The sequence below is a fragment of the Protomyctophum bolini genome (assembly GCF_963924005.1).
Source record: "Protomyctophum bolini genome assembly, chromosome: 5".
NCBI classification, from domain to species: Eukaryota; Metazoa; Chordata; class Actinopteri; order Myctophiformes; family Myctophidae; genus Protomyctophum; species Protomyctophum bolini.
The window spans coordinates 28949395-28973773 of NC_137866.1; the positions used below are offsets into that span (position 1 = coordinate 28949395).

At 45.2% G+C, this 24379-nt stretch overlaps 1 protein-coding gene and 1 pseudogene across 2 annotated transcripts; both read left to right on the forward strand.

Moving 5' to 3' along the window:
- Positions 1 to 1299: 1299 nt before the first annotated feature.
- LOC308315042 (embryonic polyadenylate-binding protein-like) lies at positions 1300 to 24278 on the forward strand (annotated as a pseudogene). Its single transcript has 15 exons — positions 1300 to 1492; positions 2376 to 2569; positions 3575 to 3690; positions 4541 to 4629; positions 4973 to 5112; positions 6551 to 6645; positions 9781 to 9918; positions 13352 to 13447; positions 14581 to 14850; positions 15292 to 15379; positions 18234 to 18353; positions 19885 to 20057; positions 21328 to 21445; positions 22008 to 22138; positions 24216 to 24278. The product of its transcript is annotated as an embryonic polyadenylate-binding protein-like (transcript).
- On the forward strand, positions 7504 to 8988 carry LOC308315963 (protein disulfide-isomerase-like; the record flags this gene model as incomplete). The annotated part of the gene is made up of 1 exon (XM_080764240.1): positions 7504 to 8988. The coding sequence occupies one exon, from the start codon at positions 7504 to 7506 to the stop codon at positions 8986 to 8988; it is 1485 nt and encodes a 494-aa protein (XP_080620366.1).
- Positions 24279 to 24379: the final 101 nt, after the last annotated feature.

A 24379-nucleotide genomic window follows, 5' to 3' on the forward strand; every position in this document is an offset into this window, starting at 1 on the left:
AGTAAGTGTCAGCACAATTCACACATCTCTAAAGATCACTTGGAGCAGTTTATTAAATTGATTTGTTTTCGAGTTATCATGATGAATGACCACTCATGATAGCACTCACAACAGAAAGAAAATCATCTTTTGATATAAAGTATGACCTTGTTTATTATAGACTAGAGACAAACTTTTAGTTTCTGTCCATGAAGAGCTATTTTTGATGGCTGAGAAAATCATGGACTTCTCACTCTCTTGCTGGAAAGTTTAAGTCGGTGCGATTGTTGTGAACATGTTGGTCCGAAAGTGTTTTTACAAGAACGTAAGAAACAAACTTGACCGTGCAGGCCTTGCGCCTACTTTATTCCCCTCCACAGATAATTCAACATGTGCCTATTATTCACGCATGTTGTTGTTGGCCACAGCCCAGAGCCCACATGGCTTGACAAACTGGCATTAAATAGGAATTCTGTCCGAAAACGTCTGTGGTTTTCAGCCTTTTTCATACCAAGGTCCTAGCCCAAACATTTAGACTCGTAGAGGTTTTTTTCGATTTTGACGAATCTCTCCGTCAGAATCGAAAAAAACCTCTACGAGAGTCTAAATGTTTGGGCTACCAAGGAAGGTCCATTATTTATTGGAGCCAGTGTATTATCATTTTAATCGATTTCGACGTTTTCAATGTACGAGTCTAAATCCCCTCCCCCCTGGGGTGTTGGACAGACACAGCTGAGCCCCCTGCAACTCAAAACATGTACAAATGCAAAATATAAAGGTGCTTAAAACCTGATGTCCCAAATGTTAGAGAGGCCTACGGGCTTTCACCGGATTCGCCCCCTAATTTTGCGCTCTGGTATCCATGACCATGTGCCCAAAAGAACAGTCAGTGCGTGACTAGTGGGGGCACACACACACACACACACACACACACACACACACACTGTGAATGCGACCTAAAACACTTCTTTATTGGAAACTGTGGACTAAAACATTGCACAAGCACCCCGTAGGCCTCTAACATGTGGGGCATCAGGTGATGCACCTGTTATATTTTGCATTTGTACATGTTCAGTGTTCACTGTTACAGGCACTCAGAGTTGTCTGTCCAACAATCGATAAAACCTACGAGTCTACTCTAAATAGTCTAGTAGCCAGAATGAGATTGAAATGCCATTAAATGGGGGTCCGTAAACTAATGCATGTCAAACTGGGGGTCCTTGAAATTAAACTGTTTGAGAATCACTGCTAGAGCCGTAAAAAGTTTGGGAACCACTGTTTAAGAGCATCTTGCCCCCCCCCCCCCAGCTGTGAGCCAAGATGAACAGCAGTGGACAGGCGTACCCTCTGGCCTCTCTGTATGTGGGAGACCTGCATGCAGACGTCACTGAGGCCATGCTCTATCAGAAGTTCATCCCCGCCGGACCCATCATGTCCATCCGCGTGTGCCGAGACCTCATCACCCGCAGATCCCTCGGATACGCCTACATAAACTTCCAGCAACCAGCCGATGGTAACGTAGCCCTTTTTTTAAAATCTTTTGGGGCTTTTTCTGCCTTTGGATAGTTTTACAGTAAGTTGACTGGACATCAGTGTTGTTTTTGGCAGCAAATTTCTATTTTAGTTTAGTCAGTCTTTGGACTGAAACTTCATTTAGTTTTAGTCACCAGGAATGTTTTAGCGGACTTCATTTCATGCGATTTTAGTCGACTAAATCTACAGTTGATTTAATCGACTAAAATGTATTTTGGCCGGCCTTGATGTCGTCGTAATGGCTGATTTTACATCGCTGTGATGCGTTGTGAGCTTGTAGATCAGCAATTTTCAGCATGCAACCGAGTGTAAAATGACTTATACTGGATGTCTTGTCCACTAGTCCCTTCCTAACATTTTCCTAACACGAAATTGTCAGTATATTTAGTCATAGTTTTAGTCATCACGGCTTAGTTTTTATTTAGGTTTTGTGTCGTTTTTGTCAGTGCAAAAAGGTAGTCGACGAACATTTTTCGTCATAGCTTTAGTCGACGAAAACAACACTGGAAATGGGAGGAGAGAGATGGGGAGTGACGCGCAGCAAAGGTCTGTCGGGACCTAAACTCCATTCTGTGACCCTAAACCAGTGGTTCTTTAACCCATTTAGACCTGAGCTCGATTCTAGAAATGTCTTCTAAATCATGCCACATTTTCACGATTTTTCAAAGATAGCAGACCTACAAGCTTGTGGCGCGGCACTCAGTGCCGTGCTATGAGCTTGTAGATCTGCTATTTTTCAATAGCTTAAAGTAGCACAGAATACTTAAAACACCAAAAGGGGTTCCCGCCCCGAAATGGGTTAACCTGCTATTTGATTACAATCGCCCAATATTTTTAATGTATGAATCTTCTAAATGTCCCAGCGGAGTGTGCCCTGGACACCATGAACTATGAGGTCATCAAGGGGCGCCCCATCCGCATCATGTGGTCCCAGCGTGACCCCGGCCTCAGGAAGTCTGGTGTGGGCAACATCTTCATCAAGAACATGGACGAGTCCATCGACAACAAGGCCCTGTACGACACCTTCTCAGCCTTCGGGAACATTCTGTCCTGCAAGGTACAAACGGTCAACTGTGCCCAAAAGTCCAGAGATGTGCTAAGCAGATGGGGGTTCTAGCCTGGCCCACTAAGGGTGAGCAGGAAGAATATATGCGGGCGGGCGGCAAAACTCCCTAAAATGCATTGAAAACTAAGCTCTCATCATATCTGTATCACTTCTGTTGTGCACATTTCGTGAGCCGTCGGCCCGTCAACAGTCTCTCTCTTATTACTATATATTATTATTGTTTCTTGATGCACCTTGCTTTTTACTTCTGCCTTGTTTCATCTGTATACTACAGTACTTTTTTTTATCTATCCATCTATCCATCTATCTATTCATCCATCCATCCATCCATCCCTACCTACCTATAGAGCGTCGCAGTCCCGCCCCCTTTCATGACGAGGTGAGACCCAGAAGTGAATTCCCGGTTCATTTTCTCCATAGGCTTTTCAAAAAGTATTTATTTAAAGACGTTTACGCCGGACAAAGCCAACTGGACTTGTGACAAATCATGACAACAAACACAACATTTTGGGCCGAACAAATAATTACAAAGAAGAAAAACAACAAAAGTGTTGTAACCTGCCGTTTTCTTCTTTCTAATTATTTGTTCGGCCTGAAAAAAAATGTTTGTTGTCATGATTTGTCACAACTCGAGTTGGCTTTGTACGAGGCTTAAAAGGTCTTTGACTTTAAATAAATACTTTTTGAAATGTCTGAGGAAAATGAACGGGGAATCATTTCCTGGTCCCTGGTAGGGGGCGGGACTGCGACGCTCTATACCGAGAGACACTCGTTTTGCCGTATGTGTTCAGGTATAGGTAAAAAAAAATAACTCTGGGCATGTCATAATAGATAAACATTCAGTGAAAATAGCCAAACATTGGCTGAAAATGACAGATTGGCTATTTTCGTTGAAGAGATTTGGTGTAGAGGGAAAGATGGAGGGGACCAAGTTTAGACTACTATTTACTATTTTTGAAATGACTGCTGCTGAGTGAAAACCATTCCTCTGTCCAGGTCGTTTGTGACGAGAAGGGCTCGAAAGGCTACGGCTTCGTTCACTTTGAGACGCAGGAGGCTGCGAACCGCGCCATCGAGACCATGAACGGGATGCTGCTAAACGATCGCAAAGTGTGAGTTAAAAGTTTGATTAATCCGTTTAGGACTGAGACCAGACTCTACAACTGTCTTGATGATGCCACGGACATCGGAGCTAGCCCTGAATGACCACAAGTTAGGTCTCTGTAACTGTGTGTGTACAAATGAAACCAAAAGGAACCATATCCATGGTCCATTTGGTTCCATTTGGACACTCTCCGAGTTGCAAGTAAAACATTTGAGAGCCGCTATAGTACTAGTTGGACTCCCAATGTGCCATAGTTTAAAACTAAATCGGTGTCATACATGTTCTGAAAAAAACCTGGAGACTTGACATTCAGTAATTGATCAATACAAATAACATTATAATGGTGTGTGAAAAAATTAAATATAAATTTGTTCGTGTATGGACATATTGATGACCCCTGCTTATGACTAGGCATGTAACGATTTATTCAACTCACCGATACGATTCCAATCACAATATTACATTCACAATATGATATTTTTATTATTATTTCTCTCACACATCCAGTATTTTCTTTTTTCTTTTACAATACTGTTTGTTTTCAATACAGTAGCAAATGACAGGATTGGAAACCTTTTTTTTATTATATAATTTCTCTTCCACAAATCTCAAATCCTGTTTTATAACAATACTCTTTTCAATAACTAGCAAGCAAATAACCTTTTAACAAAATCTCAAATCCTTGAATCACGATACAGGGTTTTTATTAAATCTATGCAAATTGTCAGTCTATATCGATATATGATATCGTTGCATGCCTACTTTATATGACTGTTCATTCAGCCTATTTGTAGCACAAACAAGCCACCAGTGAGACTCTTTGCAGATAACCTTCTGTGTGTCTACTTCTTGCTCAGCCTAGAAACAAGTGGTGAGTTGGACTCTGGCATTGCCAGCCCAAAAGCCACTGACCTGGGTGAAACATGTCAGTTGTCCCACTCCCGGAGTAGGTCAGTAATCTGTGACTTGTGAACTGGCATGACTATGATGAGATGAGACACGCTGAAACGGAAGCAGCCTTGCCAGAATCTTTATCTATTTAAGTTTATTCAACTCCTTGTGTAGAATATTGTGTCATCTGTCACTTTTGTCGTTTTTCTAAATTTTTGTAATGATTGGCGGATCATCGTAATTTAATTTTTAATAGCATTTTTCCTGCATGCGCATATCTGACACATTTCATCACAGAATCATTTGGAACTGAAAAAAACTAAGTTTGTACTTAAATGTCCCTTTTTGTTTTCGTCATATTTCTTTTCTTCTCTCAACGGTGGCTTCCATTTTTCCAGCTTCGTCGGGCACTTCAAGTCCCGCAAGGAGCGAGCGGTGGAGTTCGGGGCCAAAGCCATGAAGTTCACCAACGTCTACATCAAGAACTTTGCTGAAGACTACACCGACGAGCAGCTCATGGAGGTCTTCTCCAAGTTCGGTAGGACCCCACGGACCACTCTTTCACTGTCTATATTTATACATAGCTGCACGTGGAAATCAGTGTTTTCGTCGACTAATACTAAGACAAAAAATGTTCGTCGACTACCTTTTTCCACTGACAAACTAAATGGAAATTAAATAAAAACTAAGCTATGATGACTAAGACTAAATATACCGACAATTTTGTCAACAAATAAAAACTAGACTAAAATGTTAGGAAGGGATTAGTGGACAAGAGATCCAGTATAAGTCATTTTACAATTGGTTGCATGCTGAAAATAGCGGATCTACAAGCTTGTGGGTTTGTATATCGTGACTTTATCGTCTATTTTCAGCAAGTGGTTACGACGGCATCAAGGCCCACCAAAATACATTTTGTTCCACTAAATCAACTGTAGATTTAGTCGACTAAAATCTTGTGATATTTAGTAGACTAACACTAAAACATTGTCAAACATGGACCCGAAATTATTTTGGGGGGTCCCAACATTATTTAAAAAAAATGAACTGAACTGAATGGTGCAATGGACGCAACGTGTGTGTGTGTGTGTGTGTGTGTGTGTGTGTGTGTGTGTGTGTGTGTGTGTGTGTGTGTGTGTGTGTGTGTGTGTGTGTGTGTGTGTGTGTGTGTGTGTGTGTGTGTGTGTGTGTGTGTGTGTGTGTGTGTGTGTGTGTGTGTGTGTGTGTGTGTGTGTGTGTGTGTGTGTGTGTGTGTGTGTGTGTGTGTGTGTGTGTGTGTGTGTGTGTGTGTGTGTGTGTGTGTGTGTGTGTGTGTGTGTGTGTGTGTGTGTGTGTGTGTGTGTGTGTGTGTGTGTGTGTGTGTGTGTGTGTGTGTGTGTGTGTGTGTGTGTGTGTGTGTGTGTGTGTGTGTGTGGGGATAGGCCTATACACCGTATATCTAGGTGTGCCCTGAGATTTTTAGGCTATGAAAAGTGTGCCCTGGGACAAAAAAGGTTGGGAAACACTGGTCTATGGGGCGCATTGGCTCCGCCCGTGCTTCCCTGTTCCTCGCTGGTTGTTCTTGTCGGAATTGTCAGTTTAGAAATGTGCAGATGCCCATATATATTCATGTATATTGTCTGTTTACTGTTGAGTGAGAAAACAATGTTGCACATTAACCCATTTAGACCTGAGGATGATTCTACAAATACCTTCTAAATCCTGACAGTTTTCTGAAAAACCTGTTTCTATGTCAGTGGTGCTCAACTTTTTTCATGTCAAGGACCCCCAGAATGTATTTGGCCACAGACTCCCATCTGAAATTATGAACTTAAAACATTAGTTGTAAAATAATATATATTCAAAGATCTGCACTACATTTTCACGATTAAAAAATAATAGCAAACCTACAAGCTCGTATCGCGGCACTCGGTGCCGCGCTATGAGCGATTCTGTACTGTACTAAGTTTCTGTACTCTGTGCTCTAAACGTCCCAGGCAGAACTATGAGCGTGAGAGTGATGAAAGACGAGAGGGGGCGATCGCGAGGATTCGGTTTCGTCAACTACTACAGCCATGAGGATGCTCAGAAGGTAAAGGCTATGATAACATGACACTATCCGAAGTCTCTCAAAGCATCCAGGGTGCTGCAGCCCTACACGTCAAATACCAAGGAAAAGACTGCCACCACATGCATCAGTCTTAAAACACTCGCATGACTGAGAGGTCATTTTGACCAATTTCTTGGAGATTTTGAAGTTGATTATCTTTGGCCATGAAGGTTCCCCTTCCATGACCATCATCATTCCATCATCTCAGATTTTTGTAATTTGTATTCTTGATTTGTATTTCTACATATAGAGCAACTTTCTTTCAGTATCACTACGCCAGCAGTAGCAACATTCCATTCTGGGTGGAATAATGGCAAAATAGCAGCAGTCTTTGATCTTGTAGATCTGCTATTTTCGGCAAATCTGTTTGGTGTCCTTTCATTCTTTAATGTCTTCTCATCTGGACTTGCTGGGCTTCATATACTTTGCCTACTCACAGGGTTAGCTTTTTATTTGACGTTTGCTGCAGTGTTATTTATTTTCTTTTTCTTTCTTTTTTTTGCCCAGCCAAGCCGGAACTGTTTTTGTCGCCTGTGGCCGTACTGAGAATCGTTCCCAGAAGGCCAGGAAAGTGTGCTTTTTCGATCTGGCCCGTATGGTTCAAACTCCTATCATACTATAGCAACCATGACGTCACACTCTCTGTCCAATTGGAGCTCAGCAGTGACGTGCCAACTTTGAACAGTTTGGGGTATAAATATAAACATGTTTAGTTAACACAGATTTAGAATCGACACAGTAAAGTGCCCAGGTTACTTTCTGTAGTTCAGTTAACAGCAGCGGTAGAAAAAATCCGGTTTCTCTCAATCTGTCTTTCGGAAACCCTTCTCATCGGTAGCTATGTTTCTGAAGTTGTTCTTCCTCTGTGCGCTGATCGTGACGGGCGGTCGGTCGGCCCTGATCGCGGAGGAAGAGGGCGTCCTGGTGCTGAAGAAGAGCAACTTTGACGAGGCACTGAGAGCCCACCCCAACCTCCTGGTGGAGTTCTACGCCCCGTGGTGCGGTCACTGCAAAGCCCTGGCGCCCGAGTACGCCCGGGCGGCCGGCCTGCTGAAGGTGGAGCGCTCAGGCTTCCGCCTGGGCAAGGTGGACGCCTCAACGGAGACTGAGCTGGCCAAGGAGCACGGCGTGGAGGGATACCCAACCATCAAACTGTTCCGGGGAGGAGGAAAGAAGAGCTCGCCCAGAGTGTACTCGTACGGAAGGCGGGCCGAGGACATCCTCGAGTGGATCCGGAGACGCTCGGGCGGGAGCGTCGCTGCTCTAACGGAGGTCGTGCAAGCGGAGCGCATGATCGCCGACAACGAGGTGGCGGTCGTCGGCTTCTTCAGGGACGCCCGGTCCGACCGCGCCATTGCCTTCGCCGAGGCAGCGGAGGCCGCAGACGACGACGTCATGTTCGGGATGACGTCCGAGGACACTCTGTACTCGAGGTTCCAGATGACTGAGGACGGCGTTGTCCTCTTCAAGAAGTTCGACGAGGGCCGCAGCGCCTTCGACGGCGGAGGAGAGCTCTCCTCCACGGCCAACCTCCTGGCCTTCGTCAAGGCCAACCGGTTTCCTCTGGTGGTGACGCTGAACGACGACCCCCCCAAAGCCCTGAGAGAGTTCAAGGACCACGTCGTCCTGTTCGCGTCCGGCGCCGCTCCGGACTTCCAGGACAAAGTGGCCGCCTTCAGGAAGGCGGCGGAGGTCTTCCGGGGCAGGATCCTGTTCGTGCTCATGGATGTGGACGTGGAGGCCAACCAGCACATCATGGAGTTCATGGGCCTCGAGAAGGAGCGCTGCCCCACCCTGCGTCTCCTCAACCTGGAGGTCGAGGCCAAGGTCACCCAATTCAAGCCTGACGACGACGAGACCATCATCACCACCGAGAGCATTGTCCGCTTCTGCACGCTCTACGTCGAGGGCAAGCTCAAGCCCCACTTCAAGAGCCAGGAGGTTCCCGAAGACTGGGACAAGAATCCCGTCCGGGTGCTGGTGGGCAAGAACTTCAAGGAGGTCGCCCTGGACCCGGCCAAGAGCGTCTTCGTGAAGATGTACGCGCCGTGGTGCGGCTACTGCAAGGAGCTGGCGCCTGTCTGGGAGCAACTCGGGGAACGGTACAAGGACCGGCAGGACGTGCTGGTGGCCAAGATGGACGTGACGGTCAACGCCGCGGAGCACGTCCACGTCCACAGCTTCCCCACACTCAAGTTGTTCCCGGCGGGAGATGGAGGGAAGGTCTTCGACTACAACGGGGAGAGGACTCTGGAGGGCTTTGTGCGCTTCCTGGAGAGCGGAGGACGGGAGGAGGAGGAGGAGGACGCACGCGACGAGTTATAAAGGAGGATTGGGAACCTTTTTAGGGTTTCAACGATGCCGGTTCCTTAACGATTCTCTCGTAACGCTCCGGTTCCCTTTAACGATTCCTATAGGGAGAGTTCCAAATGGACCCTTACATTTGTACTCTCTTGAGAGGGTACAAATGGAACCAAATTTGGTTTCATTTGTACGTTTGAGAACCACTGGTAGTAGTTGCACAGCAGACTACACGGTTCCAGAAACAAATACGATGGAACCACCAATTGACTTCCAATATTTTATAACATAACATAAAATAAATGTATATACAATATTAAGCCAAACAGTGCAATAATTATTTTTGAGGGGCCTATGCCCAGCTTTCCGGGTTTGTGTAAACACAAACATTGTAGATAATAGTGAGTGCAGAAAAGTGAAGACGCCAAACGTGATTGGCCGGAATGACATTTGTGATGATTTGATTGGTTGAGCATGGAATGTGATGTATGATGATAAGAGCGCACACAAGTGTGGTTTTATTTTTGTATTAACGTTTGGGTACAGAGTCACCCAATTTCTCTTTTCCAAACATTGTCAGCGGAGCAGTACAGTTGAATTGTGATGGAGAAAGGTGTTGGCGTCTGGCATTAGCAGCCAAGTATATGGCTGCTAATGTTTATGTTTATGTTAATGTTTGTTTAAAGCACTTTGAACAGCGATGTCTATGGACTTTCTAATTTCTAAAGAAACACAATGTAAACAAAGAGGTGCCTCCTTTTTTACAAAAAACTTTTCCTTTTTCAAGGTCATATAAATGTGTTTTTAATTCTTTAGGCCGTGGAGGAGATGAACGGCAAAGAGCTGAACGGTAAGGTCCTCTACGCCGGGCGAGCTCAGAAGAGGATGGAACGGCAGGGAGAGCTGAAGCGCAAGTTTGACCAGATCAAACAGGACCGAATCCAGCGCTACCAGGTACAGTGAATCCAGCGCTACCAGGTACAGTGAATCCAGCGCTACCAGGTACAGTGAATCCAGGGCTACCAGGTACAGTGAATCCAGGGCTACCAGGTACAGTGAATCCAGGGCTACCAGGTACAGTGAATCCAGGGCTACCAGGTACAGTGAATCCAGCGCTACCAGGTACAGTGAATCCAGGGCTACCAGGTACAGTGAATCCAGGGCTACCAGGTACAGTGAATCCAGGGCTACCAGGTACAGTGAATCCAGGGCTACCAGGTACAGTGAATCCAGCGCTACCAGGTACAGTGAATCCAGCCAGTGTTGTTTTTGTGAAAGTCAGTGAAAGGTAGTCGACGAACATTTTTCGTCTTAGTTTTGCTTAACGCTGTTAAGCATTAGCCTTCCAATCCCAGTGCCTCGGGTTTGAATCCTTGAATGAATGAATGAAAAACTTTATTCCGAACATAACAATTAGACAAAAAAGTAAAATTATTAAAATAAGTGCAATATAGAAACAATAAAATAATATTCCCAAAGCATAAACAACAACAACAAAACAAGCCTCACTGGCCGCAAGTATAATTATTATAATTATTATTTTTAAACTTTTATATGTTCGGAAAGGAGTAGGGAGTATTTATTTCAAGGTTTTTAGGCCTATGACTTCGCGATGGCCGCTAGAGCCGACTCATCGCTGTTCGAGTTATTTACAGAGAATCGTAAATTATTACCCTCCCCTTATAGGCAATGCCAGCACCGGGGTTGAGGCGTATTGGAGGGTAATCCCTCCTGGACGCTATTGGCGAAACGCCTAAGTTAAGGGGTTCCCTCCATGACCACTACTCATTGACCAATGACCTGACCAATGACCACTACTCATTGGTCAGGGGCATTACAGTCACATCTAGCTTGGTGACTCCCCCAATGACCCCATGGGGTCAAAGGGAATTACATGGTGTATTCCATGTGAATAACACAGTTATGACATTCAGAAGAATATAAGATCTTTAAGTTCATAATGTGTTGCAGTGTGATGTGTTGTGAGCTTGCAGGTCACTTGTTTGGTGTAGATAAAATGACATAGATAAAAATAAAATGACATACACTCCTTGTGGAAGCAAATGCAAATCACATTGCATTTTCATTTTCAAATTGGCATGTGTAAAGGAAATGCAAAGGAAAGGAAAATGCAATGTGATTTGCTTTTGCTTCATCTCTAGGTGTGCTCATTCTATGACCAAATGAAAAAGCAAATAGCATTGCATTATCATTTTCAAATAGTACACACGCCAATTTGAAAATGTAAATGCTATGTTATTTGCTTTTTCATTCTGTCATAGAATGACCACACCTGGAGATGAAATGTAAATGCTATTGCATTATATTTTCACTTAAATGCGTTCATTATCTGAAGGTTAAAAAGCATTTATCTTATTTCATTTGAATATTCAAAATTGCATTTTCATATTTCAATATTGCCCACTAATTTGCTAGCATTTTTTGAAAATTGAAATTCAAATGATATTTTATTTATAATTTGAATTGTGTCATAGAATGAGCACATCTGTAGATTTCATGTAAATGCTATTGCATTTTAGATTTCTTTTTGTCTCAACAAATGCGTTAATGACCTGAAAATGAAAAAGCATTTCTCTTATTTCAATTGACTTTTCATATTTTCCATTTCATTTGAATTGTGGCAGCGTTATGCTTCCATAGATCTCAACATTTTCAGGCTATGACCCCCACAAAGTAATCATATTTGAACTGGGGACCCCCCACCCAGACAAGCAACAGAATGGTTCCACAGATAAATATTGTGAAAATAGCCAATCTACAAGCTCGTTGTGAACTTGTAGGTCGGCTATTTTCACAATTGTTGCCTCTTTCTTTATCATTTAATAATCTGGCCAACCAGTTTTTTATAGCATGGTTTGCTGATTACTTTTGATGCAGTAATGGTATTTTTTCTTTTAGAGCCTTTGAGGTATTATAAAAGTCTTAAAAGTCCTTGAATTGTCACTGACGGTGAAGTGACACCGCCAAATCATAGGCATATATGAATACTCTCTCACACACACACACACACACACAAACACACACACACACACACACACACACACTAAGGCACGTTCGGAAATAGCGCACTGAGCGCACTGTGCAATGCAAACTAATAGGCCAGTGTGCTCCGGTGCGGTATTTCCGAACGCGCCCCAAGACGAGTTTGTTGGTGTGTCTTTGAACTCCTAGTTTCTCAGATTGTCGAACGTCAACAGCCCCTTTTGAAGAAAGATGTATTAACAGATTGGAGAATTACAGAGAGGTTCCATATGGGGGCTAGACTTTAGGAGTATAACGTTAGCTTCCACATGTTTCATTCACAAGCACACCGGACTGCAGGCTTGTGCTGTAGTGAGCTAACCAGCTAACGCGAAGCTAACGAGTCCCCCTCTTGTTGTTGCGCACAGCCTAGCCCCATATGTGCCCTCTCCCTAGTCCTAGACACATAACTAGGGGGCGAGGCAGTTCTGTGTACGTCTCAAGGATATCCCTTTGGCTTAGTGGTTAAGAAGTTGGCTTTCCGCGGTGGAGACCCGGGAATCGAACCCGGGTCTCCACCGCGGAAAGCCAACTCCCAGGTGTTACACACGCTCTCAGTTAAATTAACACGTTTTCTTTTTATTGCCTTCATGTCATCATGTCTTGCTGCTTGAATTCATGTTGTCATATCTTCTGTGTCGATGCCAGGGTGTGAATTCATGTTGTCATGTCTTCTGTGTTGATGCCAGGAAGTGAATTCATGTCTTGCTGCTTCTGTGTCGATGCCAGGGAGTGAATTCATGTCATGTCTTCTGTGTCGATGCCAGGGAGTGAATTCATGTTGTCATGTCTTCTGTGTCAATGCCAGGGAGTGAATTCATGTCTTCCTGCTTCTGTGTCGATGCCAGGGAGTGAATTCATGTTGTCATGTCTTCTGTGTTGATGCCAGGAAGTGAATTCATGTCTTGCTGCTTCTGTGTCGATGCCAGGGAGTGAATTCATGTCATGTCTTCTGTGTCGATGCCAGGGAGTGAATTCATGTTGTCATGTCTTCTGTGTCGATGCCAGGGAGTGAATTCATGTCTTCTGTGTCGATGCCAGGGAGTGAATTCATGTCGTCATGTCTTCTGTGTCGATGCCAGGGAGTGAATTCATGTCTTCTGTGTCGATGCCAGGGAGTGAATTCATGTCGTCATGTCTTCTGTGTCGATGCCAGGGAGTGAATTCATGTCTTCTGTGTCGATGCCAGGGAGTGAATTCATGTCTTCTGTGTCGATGCCAGGGAGTGAATTCATGTCGTCATGTCTTCTGTGTCGATGCCAGGGAGTGAATTCATGTCGTCATGTCTTCTGTGTCAATGCCAGGGAGTGAATTCATGTCGTCATGTCTTCTGTGTCAATGCCAGGGAGTGAATTTGTATGTGAAGAACCTGGATGACGGCATAGACGACGAGAGACTGCGCAACGAGTTTGCTCCTTACGGGACCATCACCAGTGCCAAGGTACATTAGTAGCTCTTTATGCTAGTGCAGTCGTTCTCAACCAGTGGTCCTTGTGGGCGTTCCAGGTGGTCCCCAGCTAAATGGCGGAGAGTTGGTAACCAAATGGACCCTTCTAGATCTTGAACTTTTGAGAGAGTAAAATTATTGTTAAACATCTGCATCTGTGTCTCTCTCTCACTGCGTCCCGGTGTCCCTCTCTCTCTCACTACGTCCCGGTGTGTGTCTCTCTCTCACTGCGTCCCGGTCTCTCGCTCTCGCTCTCTCTCTTTTTCTCTCTCTCTCTCTCTCTCTCTCTCACTCACTGCGTCCCGGTGTGTGTCTCTCTCTCTCTCTCACTGCGTTCCGGTCTCTCTCTCTCTTACTGCGTTCCGGTCTCTCTCTCTCTTACTGCGTCCCGGTGTGTGTCTCTCTCTCACACACTGCGTCCCGGTGTGTGTCTCTCTCTCTCTCACACTGCGTCCCGGTGTGTGTCTCTCTCTCTCTCACACTGCGTCCCGGTGTGTGTCTCTCTCTCTCACTGCGTCCCGGTGTGTGTCTCTCTCTCACTGCGTCCCGGTGTGTGTCTCTCTCTCACTGCGTCCCGGTGTGTGTCTCTCTCTCACTGCGTCCCGGTGTGTCTCTCTCTCACTGCGTCCCGGTGTGTGTCTCTCTCTCACTGCGTCCGGTGTGTCTCTCTCTCTCTCACTGCGTCCCGGTGTGTGTCTCTCTCTCACTGCGTCCCGGTGTGTGTCTCTCTCTCTCACTGCGTCCCGGTGTGTGTCTCTCTCTCACTGCGTCCCGGTGTGTGTCTCTCTCTCTTACTGCGTCCCAGTGTGTGTCTCTCTCTCACTGCGTCCCGGTGTGTCTCTCTCTCTCACTGCGTCCCGGTGTGTGTCTCTCTCTCTCACTGCGTCCCGGTGTGTGTCTCTCTCTCTCTCTCTGCGTCCCGGTGTGTCTCTCTCTCTCTCTCACTGCGTCCCGGTGTGTCTCTCTCTCTCTGCGTCCCGGTGTGTCTCTCTCTCTCTCTCTCTCACTGCGTCCCGGTGTGTCTCTCTCTCACTGCGTCCCGCACTCCCGGTGTGTGTGTGTCTCTCTCACTGTGTCCCAGTGTCTCTCTCTCACTGCGTCCCGGTCTCTCTCTCTCTGTCTAACAGGTCATGACGGACGCCGGCCACAGCAAGGGCTTCGGCTTCGTGTGTTTCTCGTCGCCGGAGGAGGCCACCAAGGCCGTGACGGAGATGAACGGGCGCATCGTGGCCACCAAGCCGCTGTACGTGGCGCTGGCCCAGAGGAAGGAGGAACGCAAGGCCATCCTCACCAACAAGTACATGCAGAGGCTGGCCACGGTGCGCGCCATCCCCGGCCCGGGGCCCATGATGGAAGGGTACCAGCAGGGAGGCTACTTCATGTCCACCGTGCCTCAGGTAACGTGAGCCCAGGGTATGTCATCTCATTGTGACATGCCTTTTTGGGATGAACAATTAATGGGTCGTTATCGTAACGACCCTGCAAAAGACCCGGCCGTAGATTGCTCCTCCAATGGAGCTAGCTCACTTGGCGTGGCTTGTTGCTTGCGTGGTCTGCTGAGTTGCAGATCAGGGTTCGATTCCAGCTCAGGAATGATACATACATGGTAACTGTTATTAGTACTGTTGTCTGATACATACATGGTAACTGTTATTAGTACTGTTGTCTGATACATACATGGTAACTGTTATTAGTACTGTTGTCTGATACATACATGGTAACTGTTATTAGTACTGTTGTCTGATACATACATGGTTAGACATGGTAACTGTTATTAGTACTGTTGTCTGATACATACATGGTTAGACATGGTAACTGAATAGTGTGTCTCGTTGCAGCCTCCGACTCGATCCTTCTACAACCACACTGCTGTCCGCACCCCCCCCCCACCCCGCTGGACCACCGCACAGCCACCCAGACCCCCAGGTGTGTGCGTGTGCGTGTGTGTGTGTGTGTGTGTGTGTGTGTGTGTGTGTGTGTGTGTGTCAAATCAAACTTTATTCATAAAGCACATTGACCGAGGTGCTGTGCAGGGTGAAAACTAGAGGGCAGCACGGGTCCATCCAGAACCGAGAGCCGAACCGAGCCCACACACACACACACACACACACTGCTAGCTATATTAATGCAATCATGGCGACCCCCTTGAGCGAGCGAGGTGAAACGCAAAGCAACGAGCAATGTGGGACTAACCTCGCGTCACCAGGCTTTCCACCTCGGAGGGAAAACGGTGGGACAGTTTTGTTGTGATTGTCAACAGCTCTGGTAAGAATGTCGGTGCGCTAAAATGGACTAGCCTATGCAAGTTTGCAACTCTCCTCGAGAGGCGGTGGGGTGCACGTCGCTCATAGGGAGCAGTCTCATGTCATTTTAAAGCATATAATATTGCAGAGAACACACTATGGGTCCGGATATATATCGGATCGGATCAGCGCCGTTTTGCTCGGACCGGTTCCAAACAGTCAAATCCTTCTCGGCTCTGTTTCGGACCGGATCCAAATCTTTCGGGCCGGTTCCGGGGCGGTGTGGCCAATTAGAATGATCTCGGATCCGTAGCGGTTCGGTTCAGATATCGCCGGTCCCGCTTCGGACCGGGTCCAATTTTATGGTCCCGTGCTGCCCTCTAGTGAAAACATCAACAAAAAAGTATGCATGTGCAACATCAACAAAAGTGCAACAACATCACAAACAATAAAAGTGATTCAAGAAGGGATTTAATAATCTCTATAGAATTAGTAATTCTTATATAGAGGGCATGCACATGCATACATTGAGTGGGAAATCAAGTGGCAAGGTGAGTTTAACGTCGTTGAACGTCGTTTTAATGCAGTCAGACTGTTTGGGTGTATGGGCTGTCAATCAGATAGGACATTACTGTTTGGGTGTATGGGCTGTCAATCAGATAGGACATTACTGTTTGGGTGTATGGGCTGTCAATCAGATAGGACATTACTGTTTGGGTGTATGGGCTGTCAATCAGATAGGACATTACTGTTTGGGTGTATGGGCTGTCAATCAGATAGGACATTACTGTTTGGGTGTATGGGCTGTCAATCGGAGAGGATCTTTGGATGTATGGGCCATAGATATTTAAAAATAGATGCTGCAGTTCGTTGGAGCGATGTGTGTTGAAGGAGGGGCGGAATAATAAGTGTGGAAGGCACGTTACGTCACGCTGCCACTCAAGTGATTACTGGCCAATCACAGCACATCTTTTTCCGGGACTTACAGACCCAAACATGCACTGCTCTGTGTCGCACGCTCATGCTTCGCATGGAATCTCGGGAAAGTTTTGCCCTCCCTTGAGCACATATGCTCCAGAGCCGGAAAGAGCCTAACCCTTACTCAAATACGCTTTACGTCTGGTCTAGCGGAGAGAACATAGAAAAGGACAACTTTATTAGAAAAATAAATGGGGATGCACGATAATTATCTGCCCGATAGTTATCGCCCTGATATCAGGAATTATGACATAATTATCGGCCTGATAGCATTATTAACAGACTTACTGCTTATAGCGGAACGCTCCGCCATAAGGAATGTAATTACCTTCCGCTCCTGGCGGATTGATCCGTCAGATAAGCTTTATTATGGATATCAAACCGGATCGCTGATTTCTATTTTTTTCATTATTATTTTGGCTTGGCCTTTCCTTCTTTAGCGAACCTAGACCAGGTTGCGCAACTTTGCCCCCAGCCGCATCCCATTATTATACAGGCTGACTAAAAGCTGAATAACTCCTAATCTACGGAGCTCTCCATGGTTTGGATAAAACGCGCGATGTTTCTAGATGGAAACATTGGCACTTTCTAGAGCATGTTTGCAGTTCTGCTAAGTGATTATTTGTTTCATCTGATGATTGTATCTGCTCACATAGCACCCAGAGTGTCAATAAGTATCATATACTGTGTATCCTCCCCCAGGAGAGGAGGATTTCAGTGCACCGTTGTGTAGCAGAAAGACGTAGAACAGTGTGTGACCGAAAGAGTGCTAGATTTCCACGTAGAACAGTGTGTGACCGAAAGAGTGCTAGATTTCCACATAGAATAGTGTGTGACCGAAAGAGTGCTAGATTTCCATGTAGAATAGTGTGTGACCGAAAGAGTGCTAGATTTCCACGTAGAATAGTGTGTGACCGAAAGAGTGCTAGATTTCCACGTAGAATAGTGTGTGACCGAAAGAGTGCTAGATTTCCACGTAGAACAGTGTGTGACCGAAAGAGTGCTAGATTTCCACGTAGAACAGTGTGTGACCGAAAGAGTGCTAGATTTCCACGTAGAACAGTGTGTGACCGAAAGAGTGCTAGATTTCCACGTAGAACAGTGTGTGACCGAGAGAGTGCTAGATTTCCACGTAGAACAGTGTGTGACCGAGAGAGTGCCATAGTCTTCAGTGCAGCCAGGATAAAGTTGCGTCCTGTGGACGCAGAGGTTGTTGGTGTATTGCGTCCCATAACTATAAACTACGTTTTGGGACGCAAAATGCAGGCAATTTGCATCTCTGCTTTATAAACGATTGTAAAACATAGATTGGTTACGTACAGCCAATTAGCTACTACTAACGCTCGGTCAATCACAGTGGAAGTTAGTAGGTTACTCCAGAAGAATAATAAAGTGTGACAATAACTATAGTGTGGTTGCCCTTTGGGCTACCACACTAATTATATTGTTTTCGTGCTGACGTTTCTCGTCGTCGTTGTTGGTGTCGTAAGCCCGTATACCCTGTTGTGTTGTTGTTGTGGTGTTGTTGTGTTGATGTTGTGGTGTTGTTGTTGTCACAGGTCCGTACCCCGGCCACTACGTGGGCAGCGCTTTCCCCCGCCGCGTGTCCACGCCCATCGCCACGGTACGACAGGCGTCCACACAGGCCCCACGCATCAACCACTACACCCAGAGGACAAGTAAGTAACCACCAAGGCCCCGCACATCAACCACTACACCCAGAGGACAAGTAAGTAACCACCCAGGCCCCACACATCAACCACTACACCCAGAGGACAAGTAAGTCCACCCAGGCCCCACACATCAACCACTACACCCAGAGGACAAGTAAGTCCACCCAGGCCCCACACATCAACCAATACACCCAGAGGACAAGTAAGTCCACCCAGGCCCCACACATCAACCACTACACCCAGAGGACAAGTAAGTAACCACCCAGGCCCCGCACATCAACCACTACACCCAGAGGACAAGTAAGTAACCACCCAAGGCCCCACACATCAACCACTACACCCAGAGGACAAGTAAGTCTACCCAGGCCCCACACATCAACCACTACACCCAGAGGACAAGTAAGTCCACCCAGGCCCCACACATCAACCACTACACCCAGAGGACAAGTAAGTCCACCCAGGCCCCACGCATCAACCACTACACCCAGAGGACAAGTAAGTCCACCCAGGCCCCACACATCAACCACTACACCCAGAGGACAAGTAAGTCCTCCCAGGCCCTGCACATCAACCACTACTTAAAATTTTATTGTTTTACAAGACAAGACAGAAAAAACAAACTTACAATACATACCGGTATTACATCACAGACGTACAAAAAAAAAAAAACAGAAAAAAAAAAATACAACAGGCATCGACATTGCGTTTTAAAAAGTTACATACATCTTTCTAGGCATTCACAGTTGTCTCTCATTCCCCTATACCCTTAAATATTGTCCATTTATACCATTTGTCCTCCATTTTTTCTTCTTGTAGCCTCAGACTGTGTGTTAGTTTCTCCATAAAATGAATCTCCTGAATCAAGTCCTCCCATTGTTCCTGTGTTGGAGGTTCCATCTGTCCCCATTTTCTTGTGATAGCTTTCTTTGCTGCCGCCAATAAAATGTTTACCAAATATCTATCCTCTCCTCGTATCTGACCCCCCATCAGGTTTCCTAAATACAAAACATCACACTTCATAGGCACCTCATATCCCAATATCATGTATTCTGTTGAATGACTGCCACTCATCAGAGTTTTATATATTGCTGATATAATTCTAATCTTTTTCCCCTTGTATATATTTTTGATGATTTGGACAATACCATTCACTTCTATGGAGGGCCTCCCTTTGACTTCCTTAGTGTAATAATCCCTTAGTTGCAAATACCTGAAGAAATCAGATCTGTGAAACTCTCCAATGCCCCATTTTTCTCCAAAACACACCATGCCGTCATTCCTCTATTACTCCATATTTTAAATTCCTTATCATACCCTGCAGGTTTAAATTAACTATCGAATGCCATCCATTTTAAAATCTTTATATCCTCTTCTAACTTATATTTTTTTACTATTTTAAACCAGATCTCCAGTGTAAACAGGGTGATTGGGTCCATACAATGTTACAAGCGGCAACTCTACCTCCTGAGCCACTGCTACCTCAAGTTGAGTGAAGGGTTCAGTTGCCCTAATGTCTCTCTCTCTCTCTCTGGTCCAGATAACATCGGCACCCAGACGGCAGGGAGCCGCGCCGACAAGCAGGGCGTGGTCCGAGGGCACCAGTACATATACGGACCTCCTGGACACCCGGGACCCCCTGGTCCTCCGGGACACAGGAATGCTCCCCAAATCATCACCATTCCTGTTCCTACCCCCATGCCCAGACAGCAGGTACATGACACTGTTCCTACCCCCATGCCCAGACAGCAGGTACATGACACTGTTCCTACCCCCATGCCCAGACAGCAGGTACATGACACTGTACTATAACCCCATATATGGCTGTTGCAGTTTATTACATAATCGTATAATCACAATTATTTGAGATAATCGCAAGATCTCGTACAATGTTCAAAGATTATGTGGTTTATGGGGATATAGTCACCTTTACAGTCGGAGCCAGATTACAGGTCCTTCCAAGCAGACTCAATCTTTCTCTGTGGTATCCTAAAGGCTCATTCATAGTCTGGATTTTTGGTGGTGAGGTGACCACCACTCCGGTGGTGAGGTGACCACCGGAGCTGAAATAACGGGTGGTGGTGGTGAGTAAAAACAGAAGGGCTGGGGCGGTGGAGGTGGTTTGCTCTTCACCACGGCTTGTGACGTCATGTTGTAGTTCGGTGGTCACCTAACCACCGAAAATCCAGACTTTGAATAACGCTTAATACGTTTCTTCCGCATTGTCTGCACCATGACCACACTCCAATTACAGAAACACTGTCACATATTCTTAATGGCTGCTATAAGGGAATGTACATGGCTAATAGGTCAACAATTATGTTGTGTCTAGGAAAGGACATAAGTTCATATGAGAGTCATGACTCTGACCGCATAGTAGTCGAAACGTTAACAAGGCTCAAAATGTCTGTGCTGCGCCAGTGTCCTCTCCTCCTTCTGCAACATGTGTCCTTGTTCCTGTGACGCACCGGACCAGCCGTTCCAGGCTTGAGGTCGCATTGGTAGACTCCCTTTGACACAAGTTCATATGTTTCATTTGCCAAAATGTATAAGCACAAGTTTCGACTGCCATGTTCATGCAGAATAATGAAAGTTGTGCCTTTTCAGATGTCACAGCTAATACACCAGATGTTGTTGATGAGGACAGTAGAGAAGTGACCATTTTGGAAGTGGCATGTACATTTGACCACAGTTTAAAAGAGGCATTCCTTACCAAGATGCCAATGTCTTAACCCTTGAACACTAAACACGGGTGATTTTCCCCCGGACGATTATATTTTTTCAATTTTCATAATGTTGCTGATGTCTGAGGTGGGTGGGTCTTTCAGTACCTTCATGATGCTCAGTGACATATAAGGTAGGTTTGTTTCCCTGCCCACATCCCTGATTTTTTTCTACAGGCAGGTGTTCGGGTGTTTAGTGATAGAGAAGAAATCCCATACACGCACAATGGACTTTTTATTTTTTTAATTTTGGTGTGAAGGTTCATCCTCCCCAGGCGGTGATGGTGGGAGGACCAGCGGTCCACATCCGAGGCCAGGAGCCTCTCACTGCCTCCATGCTGGCTGCCGCTCCACTCATGGACCAGAAACAATTGTTGGGTGTGTACCGTCTACTACTGTGTGGTATCCTTCTCTTTTAGTACCCCACTGCAGCAATGTGATCCGCTCAGTTCTGTTATTGATTGATTGATTGATTGCTTTATTAGCATCAGGGGTGACTGTGGATAAGATACAAGCCGTTCACTAACATAAGGCTAATGTTGTCATGTAGCTGTCAGCGCCTGTGTCCTCTCATCCAGGCTGTCCACTAATAAGTGTTGATTTTGTCGACTAAAACTAAGGCGAAAAATGTTCGTCGGCTACCTTTTTTCACTGACAAAAACTAAATGGAAACTAAATGAAAACTAAGCTATGATGACTAAAACTAAGACAAAATATACTGACAATTTCGTCAACAAATTAAAACTAGACTAAAATGTTCGGAAGGGACTAGTGGACAAGAGATCCAGTATAAGTCATTTTACACTTGGTTGCATGCTGAAAATGACTGAAACTAAATGAAAACTATTGAAGAGACTAATGAGTAAAACTAAAATGAAATTTTGCTGCCCAAAAACAACACTACTGCCACTAAACATAACGCTGTGTTATTGTCCGATAGGTGAGCGTCTGTATCCACTGATCCAGGCCGTCCAGCCGGCGCTGGCGGGGAAGATCACAGGCATGCTGCTGGAGATCGACAACTCTGAGCTGCTGCACATGCTGGATTCTCCAGAGTCCCTCCACGCAAAGGTGATGATGACGATGTGTTAACCCATTTTGGGACGGGAACCCCTTTTGGTTTTTCAAGCATTATGTTGTACTTAATAGCAGATCTACAAGCTCGAGCTACGAGCTTGTAGGTCTGCTATCTTTTAATAATCGTAAAAAATGTGGCGCAAATCTTTGAATATATATTCTTTCAGAGCGAATGAGTCAGCGGCCAATTACATATTTTTTTGGGGGTCCTTGACATGAAAATGTTTGAGAACCTATGACATAGAAACATGAGGTTTTTCAGAAAACTGTCAGTATTTAGAATTTGTACTTGGACAATCATGCATGAAGGAAGCATGAGTTCAAGTCCGTTGCTCTCCCCAGGTTGGCGGAGGGTGTGTAGAGCCCAGGATCACATTATATAATTGACACGGGTGAAAAATGGGTTACAAAATCTTGGGATAAAAAAAAGAAAAAAGGCATTTGTAGAATCGCAATGCTAGTGTTCATGCTAAGGCAAGATGATGATGATGGAGCATTTTATTCAAGGGTATTACCGGCATCATCAATGCATGCCATTGTCTATTCACACCTGTGGCCATAATGTAATAATAATAATAATTATTCTACCCTAATTGAAAAGGTGTGACCTGTTTATCTGTTCGTCTTCTTCTACCAAACCACTCTTAATGTTTGCACTAATTTCTCCATGCACAAATGGTAATGCATGCCATAGGAAATAACACGCACTATACATTGCATCCATGCAACTGTCCTCTTTACTCTACACATACAGTACTTTTCTGAAAACACATTCTTGGTCTAGGCAATACCTACTGCTTGTGTTTTTCTCTTTTCTTTTTTGGGTGGCGCTAGAGAGAGACCGGCATTCTAGTACAACTATATTTGTAGTTAATATTGGCAGTTAATAAGGCAAAACAGTGAGGACATGAATAATAACACAGAGAATAAAAAATCAACTAAAAGCAAGTGTGAAGAAATAGCTCTTCAGTTGTGCTTTAAGCCAGTGGTTCCCAAAGTGGGGTCCCCCAGGGGTCCATGAGGGAGTTCTAGGGGGTCCCCATCTAAATGATAGTTAGGAACCAAATGGACCTTTATGGGTCTGTAACTCAGAGTGTACAAATGGAACCAACACTCTCAGAGTTAAATTAACATTGATTTTACAATATACATTGGGGTCCCAGAGATATAAAGGCCATTAAATGGGGGATCGTAGCCTAATTCAGGTCAAACCTGGGGGTCCTTGAAATGAAAATGGCTGAGAATCACTGCTAGAGCACATCATCAGATCAGAATACAATCTGCATTACTTTCCACGTTCACGACGTGAACCTTCTTCTCCTCATCCTCCTCCAACAACTCTATAATGTTCTCATGTTAGTTTATTACTAAATAAACAACAACCCGCTCTGACCGGAGACGGAGAGATTAATGTGTCCCGCCGCTCCCGCGCGTAAAGCTAAACCAGAAACGGGATGTAGCTTCGGAAACCCAGACGTTTTATTACCATTACAGAGGTGGGGGGGATATCGTTTGGGGATAAAGTTTGCGTGCTTCTACCTGTTACTTCTCTGACACAGCGCAGTTCAAATTCAGCCAGTCAATGGTGGGACACCGCTGAGAGCCACATACACAGCTGCAGTTAGATTCTTAATTAAGGGCGCATTCTGAATGCAATGCAAACTAATAGGCAAGTGCGCTCTGGTGTGGTATGCAAAGGGAAAGAATTACTTCTGTCCGTGACAATAATCAATGCTACAGTTTGAATTCTGTACACACGCACACATAGAGCAAAAAATATGATGTGGGGAAAACAATAGATTTTTTTATTTTTTCTAAACTTTCGACTTCTCCTAATCGGAATCGACTTGTGTTAATGAAATCGATGCATCGATTTTTTTTGTGAATGCCCTACTATCTACAGAGGCTGCCTGTCTTTAGGTGTAATGGGAGTTTATTCCAAGCCGTCCGCCGTCCGGGCATACGTAGAAGCAGAAGTGCCTTTTATGTCATACATGACGCTTTGTGTTAACTGTACTGGAGGAGAAAAGTCTTGATATTGGTTGTGACTGATGTGATGGTTTTCTTCCAGCTGGAGGAAGCGGTTGCTGTGCTTCAGGCCCACCAGGCTAAAGATGACTCTCCTAAGAAGTAAAGAATTGAACCCCTTCAGGTTAGTGCTAACATCTTATTCAACATTATTATTATTATTATTATTATTATTATTATTGTAGAACTGATTTACAGGCAAAACAA